Source organism: Typha angustifolia, chromosome 3, assembly GCF_048772165.1.
Source record: "Typha angustifolia cultivar Huaian chromosome 3, ASM4877216v1, whole genome shotgun sequence".
Taxonomy (NCBI): Eukaryota; Viridiplantae; Streptophyta; class Magnoliopsida; order Poales; family Typhaceae; genus Typha; species Typha angustifolia.
Genome location: NC_133241.1, coordinates 753,634 through 780,768, shown reverse-complemented (window position 1 = coordinate 780,768; position 27,135 = coordinate 753,634). Strand labels below are relative to the sequence as shown.

The 27,135-nt window shown below is 35.6% G+C and overlaps 3 protein-coding genes and 1 non-coding gene across 6 annotated transcripts; 3 read left to right on the top strand and 1 right to left on the bottom strand.

Moving 5' to 3' along the window:
• Nucleotides 1-7: 7 nt before the first annotated feature.
• On the top strand, nt 8-3,636 carry LOC140758047 (11-beta-hydroxysteroid dehydrogenase A-like). The gene is made up of 6 exons (XM_073094024.1): nt 8-656; nt 1,820-2,012; nt 2,090-2,175; nt 2,659-2,790; nt 2,860-3,024; nt 3,142-3,636. The coding sequence occupies exons 1-6, from the start codon at nt 471-473 to the stop codon at nt 3,436-3,438; spliced, it is 1,059 nt and encodes a 352-aa protein (XP_072950125.1). The 5' UTR covers nt 8-470; the 3' UTR covers nt 3,439-3,636.
• On the bottom strand, nt 2,013-15,914 carry LOC140758046 (recQ-mediated genome instability protein 1). 2 transcript variants are annotated; one of them, XM_073094022.1, is made up of 11 exons: nt 15,350-15,914; nt 14,203-14,373; nt 12,062-12,207; nt 11,564-11,694; nt 10,814-11,211; nt 9,925-10,047; nt 9,689-9,817; nt 7,153-7,336; nt 4,584-4,853; nt 4,407-4,505; nt 2,013-2,155 (listed from the first exon to the last, which is right to left on the bottom strand). In XM_073094022.1, exons 1-8 carry the CDS (start codon nt 15,851-15,853, stop codon nt 7,169-7,171), a joined length of 1,770 nt encoding a protein of 589 aa, XP_072950123.1. In that variant the 5' UTR covers nt 15,854-15,914; the 3' UTR covers nt 2,013-2,155; nt 4,407-4,505; nt 4,584-4,853; nt 7,153-7,168. The 2 variants fall into 2 exon arrangements, with proteins under 2 accessions (XP_072950123.1, XP_072950124.1); XM_073094023.1 differs by having other exon boundaries at nt 9,937-10,047.
• Nucleotides 15,915-22,248: 6,334 nt separating this feature from the next.
• On the top strand, nt 22,249-24,335 carry LOC140758115 (transcription factor TCP20-like). Of its 2 annotated transcripts, none has more exons than XM_073094152.1 (2): nt 22,249-23,844; nt 23,999-24,335. In XM_073094152.1, exon 1 carries the CDS (start codon nt 22,569-22,571, stop codon nt 23,604-23,606), a length of 1,038 nt encoding a protein of 345 aa, XP_072950253.1. In that variant the 5' UTR covers nt 22,249-22,568; the 3' UTR covers nt 23,607-23,844; nt 23,999-24,335. The 2 variants fall into 2 exon arrangements, with proteins under 2 accessions (XP_072950253.1, XP_072950252.1); XM_073094151.1 differs by having other exon boundaries at nt 23,924-24,335.
• A 2,725-nt stretch (nt 24,336-27,060) lies between these two features.
• On the top strand, nt 27,061-27,132 carry TRNAG-UCC (transfer RNA glycine (anticodon UCC)). The gene has a single exon. It is a non-coding gene; the product is annotated as a tRNA-Gly (tRNA).
• The last annotated feature ends 3 nt before the right edge of the window (nt 27,133-27,135 follow it).

Genomic DNA, 27,135 nt, shown 5'->3' with positions numbered 1-27,135 from the left:
CCGTATGATTCCATCGTTTCTACTCTCTTTCTCGGTGTAATCGATCAGTTTGACGCATTCATTAAAACTATTAGCAACTGGATTGCGTGTTAAGATGACAATTGACACCTAAGTTTGAAATGATCTATTAATCTTAGTCTCCATTCGTTCATGTAATATTTGTAAAAATTAATATTTTCCTTTCTCATAGTTTTGAATGTCAAATTTAATTAAATTTGTTCGATGACGATCAAGTTTAATTCCCAAATGATTTCACCAATAAAGTGTAATGTTCTAAAAATTGAGATGCATTCACCAATAAAGAAAAGGCAGTCAGTCCCAAAGCTATTTGCCAACTGAGGGGGCCCCCACTCTATTGCATTGCATGTAAAACGCCCTCCACGCTACTCGATAAAAAGGTCTCCTTTTGTCCCGTCCCTAACTCTCTTCTCTTATCTTTTCTCTTCTGTGCCTCTGTGTGTGTGTGTGTGATGGATTTGGTGAATGGGTTAGCAAGTGTGGTGCTGCACATCACCATTGCCGTGTTCTTGGCGGCCTACCTTCCAATCTCCCTTGTTTGGAGGATGATTCGCAGAAGGTTTGTGAAGCCCTTGAGAAAAGAGGACATGGCAGGGAAGGTGGTCCTTATAACCGGTGCCTCCTCAGGCATCGGAGAGGTCAGTTGATAGTATAACCTACATATATTCATTATCTATATTTCACTCTTATAATCTATTTTGTTGTCACACTTGGCTTGGTAATAGTTGAGCATTAGCTTTATGTTACAGCTTTCCTTAGTTTCTGTTTGATCGTTTTCATTTCATTAAGAAAATTTTACATGCTTATCTTATCACACGATCAATTATAGTTGATCTGGAAATGTTCTACTTATGTAAAGAGGGAAACAATACAAGAGATGTTAAACATAAAATGGTCAGCTGGCATTTTCCACATCTAAGCCGTAAAGAGGACGGGGAGATTCCATATAGTTGAGAAGATGAAGTTTCTTCTGTTGAGAGTTGCTATCCTACTGAGTTCGAAACATCCATCTTAGGCCTACTTTTATGTTCTAGCTTGTAAGCTTATTTTCACAATTTCAGAAAATTTTCAAATAACGCCTATATTTTTTGTGTGATTTTGTGATCGACACCCGAGCTTCAAGCTATTTTAATCCGACCCCTTTTTTCTATATAGTTTTGATATTTGTGATTAAGACCTCATATTTGAGAGATATTCCTAGTGATCATGATAGAAGTTCAGGAACATTACCTCGGATCCTCAGGACTATAGAAGTTCAGGCATTGTAATGAACAAAAGGGAAACTTAAGCACAAGAGTTTACCTTGAAATGGCTACAGGCCTAGAACAACTATGCACCAGCTTCGTTACCACCCATCCTCATGATACATTCAAAAATGAACATCACAGAGGAAGTTAAAAGGAAAGAAACAACAAGACGGGTATCATAAGAAACAGTACAATTCATACCTCATATGCCTCGTCGTGTCTTTCAATTGACGGCTGGTTAAAAAACAGTAGACCTTTACATCTAGTATGCTGCTAATCTAATCTAAAATTATTTATTTAAAAGGGTGGTTAAACATAATTATAGTCAAGCACATCCATTGCAACTTGCATAACCATATGATCCACCTGCAAATTTGACACTTAGGATAATCTAACAAAATGTCATGAAGCTCAAAACTATGAAGGCAAATCAATTGCAAACTACAAGAACAGTAAAATGTAGTACATTTATGTATCTGAATAAGGTGCAAGTTGTATGTCATCCGCAGTTCTCTGTTTTCCATCGCTTCCTCTTAATTTCCGGCTTTCCACAGCAACTGGCTTATGAATATGCCAGAAGAGGAGCATACATGGCTCTTGTGGCAAGGAGGAAGCAAGCTCTCCATGATGTTGCCCTGACTGCTCAAGACCTCGGTGCACCTGATGTCCTTGTCCTCCCAGCTGATATTTCCAACCCCGACGAGTCAAAGTGGGTTGTTGAGGAAACAGTTGCTCACTTTGGTCAATGTTAGCATAACACCTCTCTTACTCACTTTCCATAAGGTCCAGTGAGGTTTTGTTTGATTAATGAGCTTCTTTTGCAGTGAATCACCTGGTGGCAAATGCAGGCATTGGATCCTGCTGCTTCTTCGAAGATATTACCAATATCACTGCATTCACCAAAGTGATGGTAAAGTTTTCAATACGATGCATGAGAAAGTGCAGTATGCCAAGGATACAAGTTGATACAGATTACCATAAAAGTATTTTCAGTTTGACATAATTTACAAAATAATTATGTAAACCTTGAAAACATCATTTCTAAGAATAACAAAAGATCTTGTTGACGCTCAAATGAAAAAAAATGACAACTACTACATTTACATCTTTTTCAGCAATAAATTTACTATTTATTAACAGTATATTAATCTACAGCAAATAAACCAGAACTACAATGAGTACAACAGCAAGGATCTACTTAATTGATGATTTAGGTTTTCTTAAATCATATTTTCCAAAAGATTATGAGAATCAAGTCATATTACCTTTTCTAGTAATATTGAAGATTAATATACTTCCAAGATAAATTATGAACGTTAGCTTGTCTATCACAATTAAAAGGATAATTTAATTTTCCACAAGGACATCGAATTATGCCACAAATTTTACTCAGGATGTCAATTTCTGGGGTGCTGTTTATCCAACCTATTATGCCCTTCCACACCTTAAAAAGAACAGGGGAAACATCATTGCAACGGCTTCAATAGCTGGACGAGTCCCTACAGCAAGACTGAGCTTCTACAATGTAAGGGACACAAATTTCCAACATATAGCACTCAATATTTGTCTTTAACACTAATGGTCTTCTAATTAGGCAAGCAAGGCAGCAATGATCAGATTCTATGAGACAATAAGGTCAGAGTTAGGCTCGGAGATACAAATTACAATACTACTTCCTGGATATGTTGTTTCAGAGATGACCAAAGGCAAATTCATTTCAGACAGTGGTGAAGTAGGAATTAGTGAAGAGGCCAGAGATGTATGTTTCTAAACCACTGTCAGTAGTATCAACTCATCATGTAGAATATATTAAACCTGTATGCCATGAATCAAATTTAATTAATGATCTAAAACTGTTTGGATGACCAAATTGCAGATCCAAGTAGGTCCACTGCCTATTGAAAACACCAAAAGGCTAGCAACAATTGTCGTGGACAGCGCTTGCAGGGGTCAAGACTATGTGACGTGGCCATCCTGGTATAGGACATTGCATATGGTAATGTGCCTTGCCCCTGAGGTAATCAACTGGTTCTCGTGCTCCTTCTACATTGCAAAAGCAGGCAATCCATTGAGCAATATCCCCCTCACCAAGAGGATCTTGGAGGTAACAGGAGCCAAGAAGTTTCTGTATCCATCTGCTATTCATTCTGCTGCTTTTAAAAAAGATGAATGACTAGTGATGGTACAAGACCTAAGGTTACCATTAAAGAAAATGCATGTATACTGGTCATCATCAAATTTTACAACTGTCCCATGTGGACCTTAGGCCTGGTTTGCTTCTTCACATACTTAATAATGGTACATTGTACAATTTATTCACTTACTATTGAAGCAATGAGTAGCTTGAAATCCAATGATCAATTGATAAAAACAAAGATATCAACTCCCCTACACATTAGCAAATACCTCGGAAGATCCAGAATAATTTGCCATTAGTAGTCCACACTTTCATCATGCAATCCCTCATCACCGTGGCACAAGGACACCAATACTTGGTTTTATGATTTTATCTATGTTTTCACATGAAATGGGTCCTAAATGATGTAGATCAACAGCACAGTAGCAGTGGAAGAGAAACGATGGGTTCCAGTTTATCATATGTAAAATTTTCTTAATATGAATCAAATCTACCAGGTTTGGGCTTGGGTTTTGCTGAAAGTTGGACTGGGCTGGTAATTAGTATAGCCAACTGGACCCAAATTGTCACTTGCTGGTTTCTAGTATCAAGCCAGAAGTAGACTCAAAAGTAAAAGCCAACGTGATTTTTGAAGTAGGCCATATTTCCAGCCAAGCCAATGAGTCTGAATAAAGTTTGTTTTGCATCTGATCAGGTTAGAGTTAGGACAGAGATCAATCCAAACCACTTGCAGCCATACTTATGAGCCATCTACTTCGGCCTTGGCAATACTAAGAGCCTTTCTAACTTGGTTTTTAGCAAAAGCAGTGAAGTGAAGAGATTTTAATTTAAAATGCAAACCAGTTCAAAATTATGAGAAGCTCATTACGGAAAAAAAGAAAAGATCTATATTAAGTAGAACCTATTTGATTACACAACATATAAGAGTTTGAATGAATTTAAATTCTAATTGCATTCTCAAGGAAATATGCGCATTAGTACATGGGTGTAATCGTCTAACTTACCTCCACAGAAATGACAGAAGAGATCCTGCAGAACCATCTGGTTGGCACTTGTTCACGGCCTGAACCTTGATCATTTCAAGCACTTATCTTAACATCTTTCTGCAAATACAAGGCAAATATATGATTAAAATTTGTATCATACAAAAGAAAAATATTGATTGAGAAGATGCAACAAACCTTTTAACCAGTGATAACAAGGTTAAGCCCTTCCTCCCGACTTACATTGACAGATATGCCACAACTCGGGATGATGGCAAATGTGTCAAAAAGGAATTGTTTCAGCATTTAGCAATTAGTTGCTCATATCATACTTGGGAAAGAATTTTGCAGATTGATCCTCAGAGAGGTCAAACATTTTAACTTTTACTCCCATTTAAACCTTTGCTGGTTACACGGTAAGAACTTGGACATTCACATTCCATGCAGGTAACCAATGCCAGCATATCCCTGTTACCAAACAACTCATAATTTTAGGTTTATCATTAATATCTAAAAATACTTAGTCACACGTATGTATTTAAACCCTAAGTAATATTTTTACTTCTTTGTTTAAGTAAATATGCTAAAATATAAATTAAAAAGTAAAACAAAGCAAAGATGAACACCAAGATTTTTACATGAAAAAATCTAAATGAAAAAAAAAATTACGGATCTAAACTCGAATCAAGCCAATCACTAAAAACTTGTGACACTTTACAAGATTGACTTATAAAATAACCCGTCGATCCCCACGACTTTGTTTTCTTCAATCTTGCTCGCTAAAACCCACGATTGACTGCTTCCCATAATTGATCTACAATCTCACTAACCCTTGAAATTGATCCTTCACCTTCATGACCTTTAATACGAAAATATTGATGTGTAGAAGATAAGACGAACCTTGTCGATGAAAGAACGTTGTTTTTTCAAAAACTCCACTTCAAAAGAAATAATCGTCTCTGGGGTTAGGGCATCCCAACTCTTATATAAATTAACAAGATAATATCAAATTCAAGTCAAAATAGGTCTCACGAAACTCAAGAAATTGCATGTTGCATGAGTGCGCTTGAACGGGGCCCGAGTGCATTCGAACGCAGTGACTTATTTCTCAAGCACGTTCGAATGCAGTGACTTATTTTTCAGGCACATTCGAACGCACAACTAGACACATATATGTGTAAACTAAGGTTCCAAAAATCGGTATCGGGATCGAGATCAGCCGTCCGGAAAAATGATACATATCGGCCGCCTGTATCGGATCGGACTATTTTAATTAAATAAAATTCTAAATATTATTAAAAATGTTTGAGAAATTTCTAAAAATTTAGAAAAAATTATAAGAAAATAAGAAATAATAATTACTCACATATAAAACCTAAAAAGTAAAAATCTCTATTCCTCCCTCTTCTTTTCTATCCCTCTAACCGTTAGTCTAAAATATCTATTCTCTCCCATATTTTTTTTCTCTCTCTTTCTCACCTTTTTTTTTTATCTTTCCCTCTCCCTCACTCTCTCTTCCTTTTTCTCTCTTTCTCACCCTCTTTTTTTTAATCTCTCTCTCTCTCTCTCTCTCAGCTGCTACAACTAGCAGCTGACAGCTGCAGCAACAGCTGTCTGCTGCTGCTGCAGGTACCTGTACAGACCAAAACTGGAAACTATGGTGTGAATGACTCAAAGGTGCATTCAAACGGCCAAAATACCACATCTGTATGTGTGAACGTCTAAGTCCACATTTGAACGCGGTGCCAACGCGATGACTTATCTATTCCATATCTTGAAAATATTCAGTCTGAATATTATGAAAACTTGTCTATATGTTTATATACATAAATAAAAATACTTAGAATATTTTGTACACAATTACTAGTATTAAAAACCTAACAACATCTATGTGGATGAGAAGGTAAAAGAAATGGACAACATTGCACAGAAAATGGACAGTGCACAATAGACATTAATATAATAATATTTAGCTATATAAGAATAACTATGACAAAATAAGCATGGTACAATAATGTTAGCAGTGATTCATTATCTAAGTCTCATGAAGTTAATTATTAATTGCAAAGGAAACTCCGTAGACAATACTTATATTTATTCTTTAATTGCGTGGTACAATGTGTAGGCATTTTTTAATAAATCATTTTATGGTTTGAAGTTTCACCTGAAATGGAATATTATCGCGGAAACTTGATGAAAACTAAAGCCGAAACTCATTAATTAAGAGCAATCAAGATTTTTTGTTTTGACATTTATTTTGGTCCATAATAGGCTAAACTCAGTCTAGTTTGGTTTGAAGTACTTATTTTTTCTAAGGGTCCGAAACCAACCGCAACTTTGAAGCATGATGCATTCAATTTGATCATAATGAAATAACAACAAATGTATTTTATGTATAAAGAATCATCTAGCAAACAAATGCAACAAAGCAGGGACAAGCACTTCCACGACACGCTATATATTAAACACGGCAATGTTAGGCAGCTTTGGCCTTTTGGCTGTTTCTTAGCCAAAATAAAAAAGCTATAGACTGAGATTGTTTACTTCATTATATGCATATGCTTGTGCATTTAAATCAATTCAAGAAAAAGGCATGTTCAGAGTTAGTTCTCACTTAATAAAAGTGAGCCAAATAACATTTACCAACAGAATGGGCATTTGAAGTCAATTAATAGCTATGTAGTACAAATGCATGATCCTTTACAAGTTTCATGTCATCAAAAAATAAAAGTGGAATTAAGTACCATTGAATAGCTATAACTCTTACCAGAAAAAAGATGTAACTATGGAGAAACATCAATGCATTCTAAATCTCTATGCCACAGATTTTGAGGTGTGAACTTCTTCAATCTTCTAAGAAGCAGCAATGGGTCTGATGTTGAGCAACCTTGGTTCATCTCAAGGACAATAGGAAGAGTAGAGCGTTCATTGATCTCCACAAGCATTGTACCCTATCATTAACATGAAATAACTTTAAAATTGTCTAGTAATTAAAATTTCATGGAACAATTGGAAAGATACATGAAAAATGATATGTCTATATCCACAAGCATTTTCTGATGGAAGCTCTCCACAAGTGCCCTGAGCTGCTGGTAGACACTATAGACCGCAAAGTTCATGTAGAACATAGGGAAATTAATGTTAAGTCCAAAGACTTGCTAGTTAAAAATTTCAGTATACCTTTACAGTAGACATGTGAAATCTTTTATCACTATTCATAAAATTTCTAGATAGTTTGGAATATCTTTCTCAATTTCACTATATGAAATTATAATATAATAATAGCAAGACTGTAAGATATGAATAAAAGTTGGCATCTTGATTTTCGGTGTCGAACACATTTTGTATCCTGTAGTAATAAATTTCTGTAACTTAAATTTTATTTTACAGACACTAATCTTTCAAGACATTTGATGAAGTTTAGACCATTATTCAAACATCCATATGTATGTTTAAATATCAGACACTGCACATGCTTACTGTTGTGTGGCATTCATCAAATCATAGATTGCCCAAGATTGGCAATAAGTGAAACACTAGCAATTAAACAAGCAAATTTAGCTATTCTTACATCAGAATTTTACCAAGTAACAAAATCATTAAAAAGAACATGTTTATTATTTGCAATCAGCCAAAGTGCTATGTAATAAGCACTGAAAGAATCAAGAGTAAAGTTCCATAGGATGAAATACATCATACGCAAGAACAAATAAAAATACATATCGAATATATATGTATGTGTGTATTGAAATACACATTGCACCATGACACCTGCTTTCACATTTAAGTTCTCTACATGTACAAACAGCTACAACTTGTGTGCATTTGTATATGTGTGATATATATAGATATGCGTGTTTACATATTTAATTTTTTAAAGCAATACTATATTGGCTTCAAAATTGAGTAATTTACATGTAATATTTGATCCATTTTCTTCTGATATTTGTAGAAATGTATTGGGACTACTTTGATTATAGCAACAACAAGATAATCAATATTAACATTATATATCTACATATATTTGTGTATGTTGATATTTACATCCATAATGCGTATGTTTTTGTGTATCCGTCCATGTTTTCTCTGTGATGAGCGCACATGAAAGTATATATGTGTAATGGTTAGATAGTAGTTGCTTATGAAGAAAATAAAGGTTCCAACAGTTAAAAGAATAAATCTCGGGATTGGACGTTCAAACGGCCCTTCAGGGGTTTTTGAACACCAATTTTCGAGAGCAGAAAAAGTATTAAGACATTCAAACGGCCCCTACAGGCATTCAAAGGCAAACTCCCGCAAGTAGAAGATTAATTAAGTGTTCGAACGCCCTCAAGGATGTTTGAACACATTACCTGAGGGCTAGAAAACAAATTAAGTATTCAAAAACCCTTAAGACTGTTCGAACGTCCGACGGCGAGGAAATTAGTTTAGGTGTTTTAATTAAGTGTTTTTGCTTATATTAGACATAAGATTCGAGTTTGTTCGATCTTATTTCCAAGTTTAGTCGAGTCAAAAATCTACTTATAAATAGATGTGGCGTGAACTTGATTAGTCATCTTGGATTATTAAATTAGTTTCATAAGATTGTCTCCTTCCTCTTTGTTCGACTACCTTCAAGCCGTGGAAGCCCTAGCCACCACTAAGGCTAGCCACCGCTAGCTACCTTCTCGTTTAGCCACACCCCTTTGACTCTAAGGAACAGCTCTACTTCTTCTCTCTCACTTCTCAGTTGGTTACATCGATTTTCATCATTGCCATCACCACTTTACCATAACCCTAGGTCATTCGCCACCTCTTAACTTCAAAGATCCACAGCAACTCTAACTTTCTACTCGTGAGACGGAATTCAATTCTGTCTTCAGATTTGGAACTCATAGTAATCGTGGGGTTAGGAAGATGATTGTTACAATATGAGGATGGCTTAAAATGTTCCTAATAATAAATACCAATATGGTTCACATGTCAGATATCTGTAATGATGATTCTAATAGTTCATCATGATATAAAATCTTGGTGCTAGGAGCAACATCAAATTGTCATCCTGAAAAAAGATCTTGGTTTATGGTGTACAGTTAACTAAATAATTTTAGTTTGTGTCAATGTCTTTCTAGACATCTAACATAACGAACATTGAGTTTCAATGTCAACCATTAAAATCCATCTTGCACCCTATCTACTAGGAACAACCATGAGTTATTTCCTGGTAAAATTAATGTTGTCCTATGTATGAGTAAAAGCTTAACAAATTTGTGCATGTATATGTACATATATATTGCAATTCGCAAATAGAAAAACTGAGCCACCTCAAATTTAGCCAAGAAGAGCTGAAATCTTCTCATAGTTTCCCTCATATCTGCTACTATTTTCTTGTCTGAAGACAAAAGAGCAGCAGTAACCTCCTCAGGAGAATGACCTATACCATTCTGTACGACCTGAAGAGAAGAGAAATCATTGGATAAGACAACCAGCCGACAGATTTTATACATATATAAGCTACTGCAATATATAAGAAGTCATAAAATTCTTCAGAGATATATACATGTAGACTCACGTTGTGATCGATGCGGACCTCAGAAATCAGACTGCCGTCATCTACATAAACATCAAGTTCAAATTTGTGGCGTTCTTTGAACTGAAATCCCTTGACTCCTGTCAAAAAACACTGCAAGACTTCCTTTTAGCATTATGACATTAATTTGTTATGGTGCATTAAATCAGTTCACTATAACAGATTATCATAATTAAGATTTATGTTATAGGCAACTAAGCAACAAGAAGTATAAATAATTATATGCACACAGTTACGAATTATGTATTAAACATAATGTTATAGAAATACTTATTGGTACTCCCATTAAAGAGGCATAAGATCCAAAGCAAATTAAGATTAATCTATCGACTACATGAGAAGCAGTATGAAAAGCATTATTACTTTCTCTAATAAAGCCTTCAAAGTTTCAAGTATATTTGATTATATTGGACAAAAGTGTGATAATATCAGTCGTCTGCAGCTCCACTTTCACAAGACTTTTGATACACTGGATAACAGGCAGTAGACCTTTTTCATTTGTTATATAAGGTGGCTAATGAATACAACTATTTACAGGAATCAAAACCTTTTCTTCTTATCGATCACAAAACTTTAAATGGAAAAGTAATACATCTGAGAGGTAATGGTAAACCGTACATTTCATTCAGTCTAAAATGCTTGTTGGGGAACTAATTTTGTGGCAAGCCAAATGACAACAAGTATTAGAATGTAAATATGAAAATCTTGTCTAGAAAAAACCATATTCCTACACACAAGAAATGAGAAAGAAAGCTCAAATTGCAGAGACAAGATAAAATCACAAAAAGGTTTAGTGACTGATTGGTTAGATAGTAGGTGTCACTGCAACCAAACAAGTAAAAGCCAAACACTGAAGAACCTTGATTTTCCCATGAATGTAGGGTTTGCAATCCTTCTGGGTTGCCCATTTAGCCAATAAACAAGCCAGGTATGTGAAAGGCATTTCTTTGCCGGCACTTAAATTGAGAGGATGCTCCACTACATCAACGGCATCCTCAACCTCCGAAGCATGTGTAACCTCAACTCCTGAAGTAGCAGGACCAGCAAATTCAGGGTCAATATCTGGTATGTTGTTGACAGAATGAGGTTTTCCTACATTATTTTCTCCAACAAAGGGAGCAGCAAGCTCTTCCATGGTAATTTCTTCAACATGCAGAGGTCCATGTTCTTCTAAATTGTTTTCTCCAGCAGGAGGATAATTGGATTCTTCAACAACAATACCTTCAGCCATAATTGAAGTGGTAGGAAGAGTAGCGGCTGCAAAATGTCCAAGGTTTATGTGAGAAGTATATAAGCTTGTATAACACCATAACAGAGGTGTAACACTTAGAACAACAAGTTCAAAAGTTGCAAATTATTTGTAATATTAAAAATGCAAGAGAACACATCAGAGGCAGCAGCTATCTCGCTAACGGGTAAACAACTTTGGGGTAGCAGAGACGTAATAATTTATTAGATGGACAAATAACCTTTGGAAACCAAACAAGAAAACAAAAATGGGCATTCTTATAGAGCATCACCAACCCGTATAGTCAAATGAAATGAATGCCAGATTATGACATAGTGTTATATTAGACCAACATAATAAGGATGACAGAGTAGACGTTACAATGCATTACTGATCGGCGGTCACCAACATCCCCAGGCATTGAAACATTTCCTGATGCACCATTATTTGTTGTATCGGATGACCAAGCAGCAAGAGAAGCTCTTTTGGGCAAAGGTAGTATGACTTGCTTCCTACATATATAAAACTCAGAATTATAAGACTCAGCAAGTAATTGCTTTATACATGACAGCTAGAAGAAAAGAAGATGGAAATTCAGTAAAAACGGGCATGCGTTTGCAGTTTTGGAGACCTTAATTTTATGAAACTTAATTTTGGTGAAGAGAGAGAAAAATATAGCATAATCAAGATCACATTGAGATTTAAGGGAAAAACAAAGAAAATGCTCAGCATATCAGTCAATGTAGCAAATTGAAGGCTATGTTTCTCTCATTAAAATCTGCATTGTTAATACAACCTAAAATATAGAACTTAGAACCATTCAATGGACTATCCACCAAGATTTGCTTCTTGATATGAAGAGATCATGTAAATAAGTACCTTTTGCCTCGAGGTGGCTTGTTTACTTCATTAACAAGTCTCTGGCGTGCTGCATCCAACGCATCAACCAGCCCTCCAAGAACATGCAGAACTTCAGGGACTAGCATCAGAAGTCCTCTCCTTACGTGCACATTTCTGATAACAATCTACAATTTCTGATGTATGAGTCTTCATGAGCGTTTATCTTAAGTGTAATTTGAACAATTAACAAGCATAACAACAATCTCAAATCCTAAGAACATATTCCAAAACTAATAAATTTATGAAAAATAAGTCATAGTATAGGGAAACAGAGTGGCGATGAGAAAACTTCACGAAGCAATAAATGCATATCTCAATTGCCCATTAATACCAGAAATTAATTAAACAGGAGAGTTAAGTTACCAGTGCTAAAATTAAAATTCAGAAAAAGGAGGCAAGGCATGAACATGATATAATAATAACCCTCCAACCATCCCCTTGTACACATCATTCAGGATATCAGTCAAATCATGTTCCCCCCTCCAGTAAATCTGTCTTTTTATTGAGTGAACAAATAATGAAAGACTGCTGGAAGAAAATGGTTAAGATTCATATATTGTACTCTACAAACTACAAACTACAACTGATGCAATGCCTATATTACCTATGAAAAACTAACAAAGCCCATCTAAACAGTATTCGGCTCACTAGGTGGCTCTTTTAAGCTTGTGTAAAGACTGGGTGAAGCCTATGGATGATGATGCCACTTAAATGTAAGCAACAAATGAGTAATCTCAGAATAATTGAAGCTTTCTTACAGAGAGTAAGCGCAAGTATTAGTTCATCTTTAAAAAGCCTTATTTGAGTAGCTTGTGGGGAGATTGGACCAAGCCTATGGATAAGCATGAGGGATGTCAGAATAATAGAAGCTTTCTTACAGCAAGTAAGATAAAGCATTAGTTTATCTTTGAAAAGGCTTTTTCAAGAGTTCTTGAAGACTCCTCACCTGTCAATCCAAGTAGTGCAGTACTTGGCTTGGATTGACCCATTTGCAAAAGTAAGCCTCCACTCCAGTGTCTCGGAAATTATGACAAACATATATCTCATGATAAATAAAGTTGAGAACCAGTTGAAAATAAGTCCTCAAACTACAGAGGTACAAAGGATGGTAAACCTTGTAGAATTGCAGATTAAAGACTAAAAGATACTGAAGAATAAGAGAATGATAAAAGTGGGAAATAACATCAAGTAACTCATCAACAGCTTCACCCAATAAAGAATGATCAGTTTTGTAGGCTGCTAAATCTAGAAAGAAATTCATGGAATGTGAAAAGAAGCAGATGAACATCTATTTTGATCCCAGAAGAAACAAGGAATTCTTGATTATCGTAGAAAATTGTCATCCTTTCTCAAACAGATGGTCATACACAAATGGCTCATATAAGGTCAAACCATTTCTTTGGTAAAAAGGTGACTACGTCGTGGAGTGTGAAAAGCAGCAGATAAGTAACTATTTTGACCCCAGAAGAAAACAAAGAATTTGCTGGGGTGTCCTAGAAAATCATCGTCCTTCTTTCTCTAACAAATGGGGATAGCTCAAATGAAATTGAATCTTTTTCTAATAAAAAAGTGAATGGCCATGGACCATGAAAAGCAGCAGAAAATTAACTATTTTGATCCCAGAAGAAAACAAGGAATTTATAGGGGATCCTAGATATCATTGTTCTTCTTTGTTTAACTGATGGCCATAGCTCATATGAGGTCAAATCCTTTTCTCATAACAAGGTGACTAATCGTCAGGTTTCATTATGGGACTATGAAAGTACATACTTTCCCCAGAAGTATTAAGCATGAGCTCAAATCCTATGGGAATGCCCATGTAAGATCAAAAATATTTTTCTCTAATGACTATAGCAGTGCCAAAGTGGTTTCTCAGGTAATGATCTCCCAGATTAAAAAGCCATGGCCAGGAAAAGAGCATCTCCTGCATATTAGCAAAACAATTAGCTGGAAGAGAAACTTGATCTCTTTTCCCCACAATTTGAATCTGACAAACCGGTCAAACAAGGAGCGACCTCCAATCATTTAAAAAACTACATTTGTGCCAAAAGGTATGCTTTCTTAAAATTATGGACATCCATGAATAGCTAAATACTACTTGCAAAATATTCAAAACTAACCTTAAGACCAGCAGGAGCAAGAACTTCCAATTCTTTGATGGGTCTATATTCCATACCAAATACATGCTGGACTCCATCAGTCATTGACAATTTTAGGCACCTCTTAGTCCCAGTAGGTATATCATGATACCTTTCTCGAATAGGAGCAGAGATGTTGACAATTTCATCAACCTAAAAGAAATGGTTGATGTAGGTTAATGATTTCCAAAAGTTGCATGCAGCTTCGAATAAATTAACATGCAAGTCAAAAGGTTGCGAAATTGCAAATTAGAGTTTATAACTGTAGTGAACTGTAAACAAAAGAAAACAAATCTAACATGTGTGAGAAAAGTAATATATCTAGATATGTAGCATCGGAACCATATACGTGTAGACAAATTGTGAACAATAATCAACATTATGATGCTTATAAACTATAAAGTACTAGATAAACTTTACTTTTTACTAAGATCACATGCAAATACATACTACAAGATGTATACATGACGGATCTCTGGAATATGATATACCATATTGATAGTAGAAAAAAGCTAGTGCATTATATAAAATATATTTGTCGCTTCATTTCAATTAAATATACAAATTACAAGGGGATTCAATGTTTAGAACTGCATCTGTAGTAAAATAATTCATGTGATCACTGAAGCCATATATTATTTTTCAAGCCCTGTCCCTCTTGAATGTGAATAAAAAGTTGGTATGCAAGCATGACCACCCTTATCACAAAGTCAACAGGCTTTTAGGAAGACTTGCTTACGGTATCAACTTATGCCCCCCTACCTTCTCCTAAAGTACGAATAGATGAAACATGTCTAATTGTCTACATTGAAAATACATCATTTATTTTTCATTCATGGTAAAGAAAATAGTCTCTTTCATTCATATTCATCTCTGTCTCTAATATTTCTAGAAAGTTAATTAAACGCATCAATGTATTACATATTTACATTAAGTCCTACAGCTTCTTCAATTTTATCAGATTGGAGGCATTTTCTAACTCTAGCAAACCCTATTCTCTAGCCCTAAAATTAGAAGCTTCTAAATCTTCACTCTTTAAGAAGTAGATGAAATTAATATCGTTCTCTTTCGCATCACAACAACTGAATCCATTCAGAAAAATAAAAGAATAAACCATCAAACAGCGCACCTGAAGAACAAAAGGCCCCTCGAGCTCCGCCTTGTGCATGCCGCCAACGTTCTCGGGAAGCACACCGGCGCCGCAAATATTCATATCAGCAAGGAGGAACTGCTCAAAACACTTCTTGGCCATTCCAGCGACGTCCAAGCCCTCGAATCCGGACCCGCCGCTCGCGAGGCCGGCGACGCACGATTCCAGCCAATCCGGCCGGAGCCGGAGCCCAAGATTCCGGAGGAACTCATCGATCGGGCACACGGATCCAGTCCCACCGTTCACCGCCACGGCGGCGGCGGGGGGGGCCTCGGAGATCGGGGGAGACGAAGAGGGCGGAGAGAGGTCATCCGGCACGTCGACGAATTCGTCCTCGTCGTCAGAGATCTCGAGGGGAGGAGGAGGAGGAACGGGGTTAGGGTTAGGGATAGGGTTATGGATAGGGGGAGGTAGGGTTTCGAGGAGGTCGTCGTCGTCTTCCTCGTCGGAGGAGCACACTACCCTAAGATTTCTTCGCTTCATCTAATTACTTTCTTCTTCTTTTTTTCTCCCTTTCTTTACCCTTTTTTTTTCGAGTTTTAAGGCTTTTCCCTCCAAAAGCTCGATGGCCACGATCTCGGCTATTTATAGTTGGACGTCGCGCTTCACGTGCGTAGCACGTGCATCTCAGTAAGGTCCATATTGCATATTGTGCTTTTCTTTTTTCTTTTTTCTTTTTTCTTTTTTTTTTTCCTTTCTTCTTCTTCTTAGAATTTTCAGAATTTAATTACACAAAAATATCAAATTATGTCCTCATATCTCAGTATAACCACACAAAAAAAAAAAAAAATGTGATGGAAAAATAATATTCATAGGTTTGTGGGCCTGGCCCACCATGGTTATATTAATGGGCTTGGGTCGAAGAATCGGGCGAACCGAGCACAAGAGGCCATTAACAAAATGTACTTATTTAGGTAAGATGCATCGAGTCTTACACCCCGATTGAAATCAACAAATCGGTAAAAATTCAATTAATTTGAAATTCTAATTTCACCGGGCCCGCGATCCAGGACTATTAAGCAATGAGATATCAATGAATTTGAATGGAGTTCAGTATATGCAATGAAATTCGATGATTTAATATTGCAGCTCAGCGGTTGAATCTTATTAGATTTGATTCTCTCTGTAAGCATTAGGATTGTCCGAGAGGCTAAACTATATGTCTAGTTTATAATCAATCTAATGGCTTGTAAGTATATTTATTTTTCTTATAAAAAAAATTAAAAAAGACCTTGACTCTCATATTCTCTTTCCTATTTGGTTGAACATTACATCAATCATTTGGTTCCATGTAAGCTGCTCAATGGAGTTCAACCAATGGTTGGGATAAAGGTGGAAAGCTCAAACTTATCAATCAGCATCATCATCAACATCACAGCATTTTGCCTTCATCCATAGAAGAATAAGGAGGAGGAGGAGGAGGAGGAGGAGGAAGGGGGATGGTGTGATGTAGACATTGTTCTTATCATGGATTCTGGGTATGTGGATCATAGCATCCATTTGCATCTCCTGATTGGCTCCTTTGATTCCCTTATAAATGCAACATGATGACCACTTCTTTGATTCCCTTAAAAAATGCAGCTATGATGACCACTTCCTCCCTTCCATTCTTTTTCAGTTTCAGATATTTCCTCACCACATAAAAGAAAAAAATTGAAAAAAAAAAAAAAAAGAAAAAAGAAGAAGAAGAAGAAGAAGAAGAAGGTGCCAATTGAGATGGAAATTAACCCCAATTTCCATTGATAAATACATGAAGATCTATAAAGTAAAGCATAGAATTTGGTTTGCATACATCTTTTTTTATACACTTAATATCAAATTTGGTAGAGTTTCAACTCCATCCTTAGTGCCCAGACATGATAGATGATTCTATTCTTCAAACTTAACATTTATTAGTTAATTACACTTAAAATTTCATATTAAAAACATAAATGCCTATTTTACTCTCTTTTTTTTCTTTCTATTCCCTAAAATAAAGGTAAAACGGCTCTCAGGGTTGCTAAAAATCAATCATGTGATATTTTCTTAGTAAAAATAAACAAACGGGTAATTAGGGAAGGGGAACTTTGCAAAGTTTAACGTTGTTTAGGGGGGTCAATATCCCTAAATTAAACACACCAAAGTTTTTTAAGTGGAGATCTATGTATAGCATAAGCATTATGAAGCAAGGAGGGTGCATAATTAAGGGCTAATAAGATATTAATCCAAACAGGCTGCAATGTACTGGCTCAAGTATGAAGTTTATATTAAACAAATGACCCACTTGATGTTAAAATGGAGCCTTTTGAATGATTCTTGTAAGTGGTGCATGTCATTACTTGGGAGATGCCAATAAACTAATTTACCTAGATAGTATTCTAACCCCTTGACATGTTCCAAAGATCTCCCTCTATACTCCATTGAGTTGAGCATCAAAGCATAAGGCTATTACTGTTTCTCGCCTTCCGATCTCATTCCCGGAGATTTTGAAGCTTTGGAAGTGCTCGTTCTCTGATTATTCTAAGATAAGCTTTGATGAGTTCTCTATCCTAACTATCCTGTAAAGTCTTAATATATCTCTTGTCATTATATGTGTCGCTTTATTATGAATAAATGTACTTAAGTTAAACTCACTTTTCTATATATATATGCATTGAAAACTTATCTATCTAGTTGTGATAATGGAGAATTTGGTCATTTGATTCCTCTGCACTTACACAAAAAGGCCTTATAAAAAGACTGCCTAAGAGAGGATCAAATGAAGCTAAGTCATTAACACCCTAGCTTGTAACTTTCTTAAATCTAACATGATCCTGTGTTACATAAATTTACTAAAATACCCTTAAGAAAAATATTCTTTGAATAAGTTTGGGAACATAGGAAAGGATATCTTGGAAGTTAGATAAAAGAGAAAAATAACAACAACGGCAATAATTGATGTGATATAAAATTGATATTAAAGTAATAAGAAAATAGTGAATATGTAGTGGGAATACTGAGATTTTAAATCAAGTGATAAAAATAACCGTGATAGAATGTAAAGTAGTAGTAATTATGTGTTATCTAAGGAAATTCTAAATTATTATTAAATTAATTTTTAAAAGTTGTATGAAGAAAAAAGAGAAAGATAAATTAGTATACTAGAAAAACTAAGTTATTGTTTGGTTATTATTATACTATAATAATAATAATATTTATTAAAAAAAGGTGATCACTATGCCACAAGTGAACGAGGGCTTAAGAAATATGTTCTTGAATAAATTTAGAAACATAGCAAAGGATATCCTGGAAAAAGAGAAAAAAAATAAAGACGACGATATGTTTGATATTTTAAAAATCTTCCACTGACCACTAAGGAAAATTTATAAAATGTTATCATAATGTACCATATTTATCATTCAACATCTATAGAGCATATTCTATTACTTATGAAAATAAAAAATTAAAATATCTAAACTTCCCTCGTATATGTTTATTTTAATAGTTTAACCTTAAAAAAAACCTTATTCTAGTTACTTTATCCCGTATATATGATAAATGTCCATTGAGAAAATTATCGGCGATGTATTTTTAAGATATTTTATGTGAACTACAGAAGTCGAATCATATAATTCGCATAGTAAAATAGAGTGTGAACGATAATAAAAGTAAAATATATAATATTTCTTATAGCATCTTCACACACCTACCATTTGTTCTTCAAACACCAACCAAAATTAAAGCTAAAGTTGAAAACTTGTTTCCATTCACACATAGCATCTTTTTTTCCTCATGAGGTTGAAGATAATTTGTCACTCACACCTATCCTAATATCAAATTTAAAAAAGAGGTGATGAAATATTCTGTAATCTTTTAATTGTTGTTAAATGAAAATGAACTCAGAATCTTTTTCAAAACAAAATGTTCTAAACTTTGTTTTCAATTGGTTAGAGAGTATATAATAAAATAATATGCAGCTATCTGTAAGAATAATGCAGGGAGAAGAAGAGAGAGGACAAGCAACCAATTTTTAGTTGCAACTATTTTGACCTCTGATTTTATCCTTTTAATACTTCCTCCCAGATGGACCAACAACAAGAATTAGGCTGGAAATCTCTATCTCTGGAGAAATTATGCTTGCTTTCTGTCCTTTCTTTCTTTCTTTTTCTCTCCTTTTGAAGATATCATAGCCATGATATGAAAATATATCACTTTCTATATCCACATGAAAATATAAAATAAAAAGATAATTATATTAGTCAATCTAAACTATCATCTTTTGATTTATACTTTATATGCATTCTAGGGACCATCTAAATTATTGAAAATGTCTAATCTCCTGACGCCGCAAATAGAAAACTAAGAAGACTAAAATATTCCCTAAGAAGATAACGATATTTTGATAAATAAAAAATTCTCTCTCTTTTTTTAAAAATAAAATATAAGATGAATATATCATAGAATTGCTCATGTGACTTCCACGTGACGATGTATGGATAGAAAAGATAATAAAACTTAATATAATAATATTTGAGATATTTTTAATAATTTAGGAGGTTCAAAAAAATATTTAGCGGAGATATATGGAAAAAAAAAAGATAGTTATGAAGGGTCTAAATATAATTAACCCTATAGTATGGAAAGATGGGGTTAATACTTTGTGTCATTCTCATAAGGAGCAGTTCTTTTGTCATTAACCAAGAAGTTGGGAGTAGTTATCCAAAAAGATAGTAGGACATCTCTCTATCTCCACATCCAAGCAATCTCTAATGCCATCCTCACACAAGAACTATTGAAGAGTTCCAAATTTAAATCTAGCCACTACTTTAAATTTTCATCCTAAAATAGAGAGAGAAATATATTATTATTATTATTATTATTTACACCTTATCATATCATATGGATATTTAGTATATAAATCTTACATTTTGCCTTTAATGGATTCAAAAACTTTCCGAGTAAAAATATTTTGTTAGTTTTAAATAAAAAATGAAAAATATCTTTAATTTGATTTTAAAATATTGTTCATTTTTTATTTTTACCTTAATTTTAAACAATAAACTTAAGAATGTTAAGATTACTTCTATCTGCACTCATTGCTCTCTTGGCCTTCTCGAAAAGTATCTTGTTCTTTTGAACCCTTCGCGAGTCCCGGTGGGAGGGATCCGGTGAACTCCAACGCATGTTGATTCTATAGAGTCATAAACGCACTATTGAAATATTGAGTAATATCAGTCGTCGATTTTAGGGAAAGACTCCCGTAGCAGATCAAGCAGACGAATAAAGCAAGGGGTAGGAGAAAAGAAGTTCCAAAAGGCCCTTAGTCCTTATATATTAGGGGGGCTCAGATATCCGAAAAGAGACTTTGATGGAGCAAAACTTCAATCTTGGAGGAATGGTAGTTTGACACCCGTTGCATAACCGAAGATTCAATAAAAGTAAAGTCTCATTCTAATTTAACTTATCTATATAATAACCGGTTGTTACAAAAACTAATATGTGAATAATTTTCTAGGCATTAAAATGCAGGAGTCAAATAGTAAATATTGGTAAAACATTGGTTAGCATTTGATATATTTCTCTTAAACTTATAATCATCATCAATAAGAGAGAATATGATTGGTCTTTATTGATATTAGGTGAATTATTAGTGAATTAATAATGAGATATTCATAATTGATATGAGAAGTCATTTATTCAAATAATCATTCTATCAGGGAATATACAATGATTAGTTTAAGAACTTTTGAAAGAGAGTATAGTGACTATGCTGCTAAAACTAAAGAAGAAACTAAGTTACCACTCTGTTTAAATGCCTTTGTGGCTTCTCCTTTGTCTAAAGCTTCAAATGCAATGATTTTAAAAATAAGCAATCAACCTCATTCATCTCTTTGCCAAATGTCTTCATCTACCATGAATTCTCTCTAAGAACAATTCAATCACTCATTAATTGCTAGAGACCTTCTTAAGCTGAGAGAACATTTCCTGCATCTAGAACATACATATTTTATTGACGGACTATGACCTAACAGATTAGGCTTTAGCTAAATTTTATATTCTCGTAAAAATTATTATAGTTATCCAATAACTTATTTTGTGCTGCAACTTCTTATCACAAAATAATACACTCGCTCAACTTATTAGAGAAAAAAATTTCTATATTTTTTAAAATTATTTAAGAGTCTGAAGATATACATATAAATTAAACAAAAGACTAATATTTTATAAATACGGAGATACTTAAGCTTCACTAAATTTTAGCCAATATATAAAATCTTAGTCTAAATTTTAGGTCATATGCATCACTGATGCTGTTGCTCGAAATTAAATACTATTGAGACATTGTGGGAGGAGGCTTCTCTTTGAGAATTCATTGCTTAGACTCAATGAGGTCTTTGGTTGCAAGGTTCTGCCTCTTAATAACTTTTGCCCTTCCTTTTCCTTTTGTGTAAAACTTTCCCCTCTTATGAAGCATGCACCTGCAATGAATGATGATAGACATAAGTAAGGACAATACTTGATAGTTGATACTACCCCTCACTCCTTTGTTGCCAATTGTGGCCCTGCTACACAACCACCTGGAGCCTGGAGCATGATTGCCTTTTGCTCTCCAAAATGCTAATAAATGGATAACTATTATGCCTCTAGTCATAGAAGCAAACTCCTCTTGACTTGGAGAAAGAGACACTAATTGCCAAGTGCACCTTTTATTACATATTGGAAAAGTCTACTTCTGGGTTCCCTCCTTGCCATAATAACAATTGAGACATTAGAGATCAAAGAAAAAAGGAAAAGAATTTAGTGTGAAATAGATTTTTCACCTCCTATTGAAACAAAGAAAACAGAAGAATATAGTGGGGAGGGGAGGGGAGGGGGGGGCGGGGGGGGCTAAACTGTGAATTTACTCAGAACAAAAGCCTCAAATAGGAAAAGCCAGAAGGAAGACAAATGATAGTTTAATAGGGGGGTGGGGAAGAAAAACAACAAAAGGAAGAAGAGATCCTCAAAGACAGAGTAAAACTGAAGGTGGTCATCTTGGGTTTCTCCTTCAGCCTTAATTTTTTTTTTCATTCTCCTCTCCCCTCCTTTCTTGCCTTTCCAATCTCTAATAATATCTCTCAATTTCTCCCCCAAATCCAGTTCATGCCCATCTTCCATAGCACAAAGTTGCCTCCTTTATTAAACTAGACCCAAAAAGATCCCACCTTTTTGCCCTTTATTTCTACCTCTCTCCCTCTCCATGGATCCCAAATCCTCCCCCCAACTACCCCAGGAGGTGGTGCCCAAGTTCCACCATGCCCTGGGCCTCCCTAAGCCATCAGACAAGAGTGATCCCACCACCACTGGCTCCACTCCTCCAGAGAGCAGAGAGCTCCAGATAGCCATGGCTTCCAGGGATGGCCAGCAACAGCAGCACCAGCAGCAGCAGCTTGTATCTACTGAGAAAGGTGAGCCCAGAAAGCAACAGCAACAGCAGCAGCAGCAGCAGCAGCAGCAGCATCTTGGACCCAAGAGGAGCTCAAACAAAGATAGGCATACCAAGGTAGATGGAAGAGGGAGAAGGATAAGGATGCCTGCTCTATGTGCTGCAAGAATTTTCCAGCTCACGAGAGAGCTCGGCCACAAGTCCGACGGGGAGACGATCCAATGGCTCCTCCAGCAAGCGGAGCCGTCCATCATCGCCGCCACCGGCACTGGCACGATCCCGGCGTCGGCCATGGCCGCTGCCTCGTCCTCTCCCGTGCTCCACTCCGGCTCCGCCACGGCCTCCGCGGGCCTCCACCAGAGCAAGTTTGATGAGTTGGGTCAGAACATTGCTCCGGCCACAGCCCGGCCGGGTTGGGCTATGTTGAATTCCGGCCTCGGGCGGCCGCAGTTCTGGCCTCCGGTGACGGCGGGAGGATATAACCTGGGCTACCTGCAGTCCGCCGTGGGGATCTCGGGGTCTAATTTGGGGGGAGAGGGGGATGGATCAGGTGGCATGCCCAGGATTGGGTTGTATGGGATGGAATTGCCGGGGGGTAGTAATTTGGGGGCGATGAGCTTCGCGTCGATGCTTGGCGGGCACGGGCAGCAGTTGCCGGGGCTGGAGCTTGGGCTCTCGCAAGATGGGCATATGGGTGTCTTGAGCCAGTTATATCAGCAGATGGGCCAGGGTAGGGGAGGTACAGGCGGCGGCGGTGGCGGTGGGAGTGATCAGCTGCACCAGCCACAACACCAGCATCAGCAGCCTCCACCCGCGAAGGATAATTCACAGGGATCAAGGTCAACACAGTAGGATGGAATTGAGTTTAGGGGATTTGAACGGGAGTTGGGTAGTATCATGAAGAGAATTCGATTCCGTTTGCGAACATGGATGGCTCAGTGGGTGTTTTTCTTCAATTGGGTTGGTTGGTTTTCTTCCATATGCAGATGCAGAAATGCTAGTGAAAGAGGAGATGGAAATTGGCTATTGAATCTTTCCCTTCTTTCTCATTGAAATTTCAAAAGACTCTCCCTTGGTTACCATTTTTTCTGTAAGTTTTATACTTAGAAATCTTTACAAAGTAGTTAAAAATCTCTGATTTATGGTAGTTTATTGGTTTCAAAATGTAGGTATATATTGCAAATTGCAAGTAGCTCAATTGCTTGGGATGGAACCAAATACCTTATTTGTTTTGGGGTGTGCAGATAAGAGTTGGAAATCATCATGGAACCAGATGTCTCTATTGTTTTGAGGTGTGTACATAAGAATTCAAACCATTTCTTGCTACTTTTGTTGTCCACTTTCGATGGAGTGATGATTGCTTGTATTGTGACAAATAAATACTAGAGTACCATTGTTGTCCCTTTATCAGATTTCTGTTGGAGTTTCATACTTGTATCTTTCGTCAGTTAAAGAAACCTTTCCGTAATACCTGCGAAACCAATCTTTACTGCTTTTCAATGTTTGTTTCTTCTAGAGTTGTTGAGAGCATTACTGTAATAACTGTGAGGTCAATCTTTACCTGTCAATATTCTAACTTTACTTCTTTTCTGGTTAATGTTTCTAGATTTCATGTTGCTTAATTTAGTCTGAATCAAATCGAAGTATTGACCTGGAAATTTTTTTTGTTTCACTATGCATAGCTGTGATAGAGAAGAGCATATACGTAATGATATCTCTTTGGGAGTGATCAATATGGACTACTTTGCCATTTTTCTTGAAGTTTTATGCAGATGCTATGAGGTCCTAGTGACTTCAAACCGTGTGATGATGTTCTCAACAACCAGGGACGGATGCTTATATCTCATAAAATTTTCTTATTTGGCTCAAGAATGTGAGCTGCAATTGGTTTCAAAAATAGGGTTTACAGATCATAACTCATGGTGCTTCTCTCTTTAATAAACTATAGAACAAAAGGCTATTCCTCTCTATATGCTTTTTTACTGAACTGAGAAATCTAGCATGTAGTGAATGAGTTGTTGGTGCTTGTGATAAAGTTTGAGGGTGCATCTGATCATCAACTCAGCTTTTGGAACGATGTGATTACAAGGATTGATTTTGCACTTAACTAATATATGTATACGCTCTCTCTCAGCCGATTTTTAAACATGCATTTTTCATTTAATTGGGAGTCGACTTTGTAATTCTTCTTTATGGTGCTTCTTGCCATATACTCATATAGGAGAATCAGACAAAATTTGTTCTACATAATCACTATCTCATTTAAATCCAGTTGAATTATCCCTTCTTTTTCTCTGATATTTTTTGTTTTCTCGGAAAAAAAAAATGTAGCACATGAATAATGAATTTTGAGTATAACTACATAGTTTCTAAGATAAACATCTTACTAGTGATATCCTGCCACCCTTAAGCATACAAATTTAGTTGTTCAGAAGCTTTTGAGAGTCCTCAATTAAGAAACTACCTCATAACAGTGACACATCTGCCATTGTCGTATGAGAACCTTTGAAGTTATAATTGCTTCATGGTTTGAGATAGAACTTCTTTGAACATTTGAGAAAGAACTAATGAAGAATGTTAGATTTTTCTTTCCATGTGCACTTCATATATAAGCATGCTATCATAGATATAATCTGCTGAATGGTTCCTTATCAACTATTCAAACTTGAGCAAACTCGAGGAATTTGAAATAAAACAACCATAAAGTTTTTAACTAGTTATACTCATGCATTCAGAGGTATCAACCAAGTGATCAAGTGTCTAGACAAAGATACAATACGCCGAGTCAAATAAATCTACATACTGATACAAGGATTTGAGGAAATACCATATCATCACATCAAAATGATCCCATAGATGCTATATATGATATAACATAAGCCGTCAATGCTATATGTGTGCATCACAGGTATATCGCCACATATAAATATATAACATACACTGTCAGTGTACTTACTGTTATCTCATTTGGTTTTAATGTTACTTTCTTCATAAATTTAGAGATAAATTACTTTCCTCATCTTGATATTTGAAGTTGATATTCCTGCTCTCCTTGTGTGTTCTCCTCTACCAAACCAGGTCCATTGTGCTGCTACACTATCCACACCTTTAAGTTATCAGTTCATTATCTATCAGCTTAAGTTTTTACCGGCGTTGCACACCCTATTATCTATTATTTATCAATGTACGATATTAGAGATTGGTTTGTTTACTTATTAGCTTAAATTTTTTGGTCAACTGATTATCTAAAAGAGACAAACAATGTTGTCATTGCTGGTGCAGAATCTTTGAGTTCTGAGTTCTATAAGCATAACATGCAGATGGCATCTTACCATCTCTAGTTTTCCTGGAAGTTTAGTTTCAAGTCTAGGAGAATGTAAGAAGCTTACATTCAATCCATTCTTTGGTATAACCTTTCTTTTCTTCATGCTTTGTTTATTGTCATCAGTTGCTTGCTTGCTGTTTTCTGGCAGAAATATAGGCAAAGTATAGAAAGTGTTGACTTCCTTAATAGGAAAGTTCATGTAGCTTTCCTACTGGTTGGTTTAAGAAGTGTCAAGTGGATGGTGGATGATGGACATATTGGCATATACATTCCCCATTGCTCAAAGAACCATGGAAATAATATATTATTATCCCATCATATAGAAGGAAATTTATTGATTTGGGTAGTTTTTTTAATGCCTAAAAACACTTTGAATTAATTTTCACTGGACTTTTATCAATTAAAAATCTAAAATCTAAAATATATATTTTTCATTTGACTTTAAAATATTATTTCTCCTTTTATTTTTATCCTATCATTAAAAAATCTATTGGAGGCTGAAAACCTTAAAAAATAAGCAAATTTAGGCACCATTTTTAAACCTTTGCTTATCAAAATATTGCGAATAATAAAGTTAAAATGATAAAAAAAAAAAATGAACACTAAACTTGAAGTCCAAATTTGAATAGAAAACCAATCACTGATCAAATGTTGTAACTATTTCTATCATATCATATGAATAATTATCATTCGACCGTTATATTATGATTTTAATGCCTCAAAAACATCCCGAATTAAATTTAACCTTAGTTTAACCCCAACAAGAAATGGATGGAATATAAAATATTTCTTTACTTTCAAAATTGAAAAACTCAAAATACCCAACACCATTAAACTCACATTTTTATTTCAACTTTGTGGGGTTGGAGATAAAATTGCTTAGCTAGGTGTGTAAACAAATAAGGTTTAAATCATTTATAGCTAATCTAAACTAAATTAAGAGATTAGAAAATCTAGTATTCTTGGCATTAGCCACCAACAGCGTTTGTAGTCCAACGGTTAGGATAATTGCCTTCCAAGCAATAGACCCGGGTTCGACTCCCGGCAAACGCAATC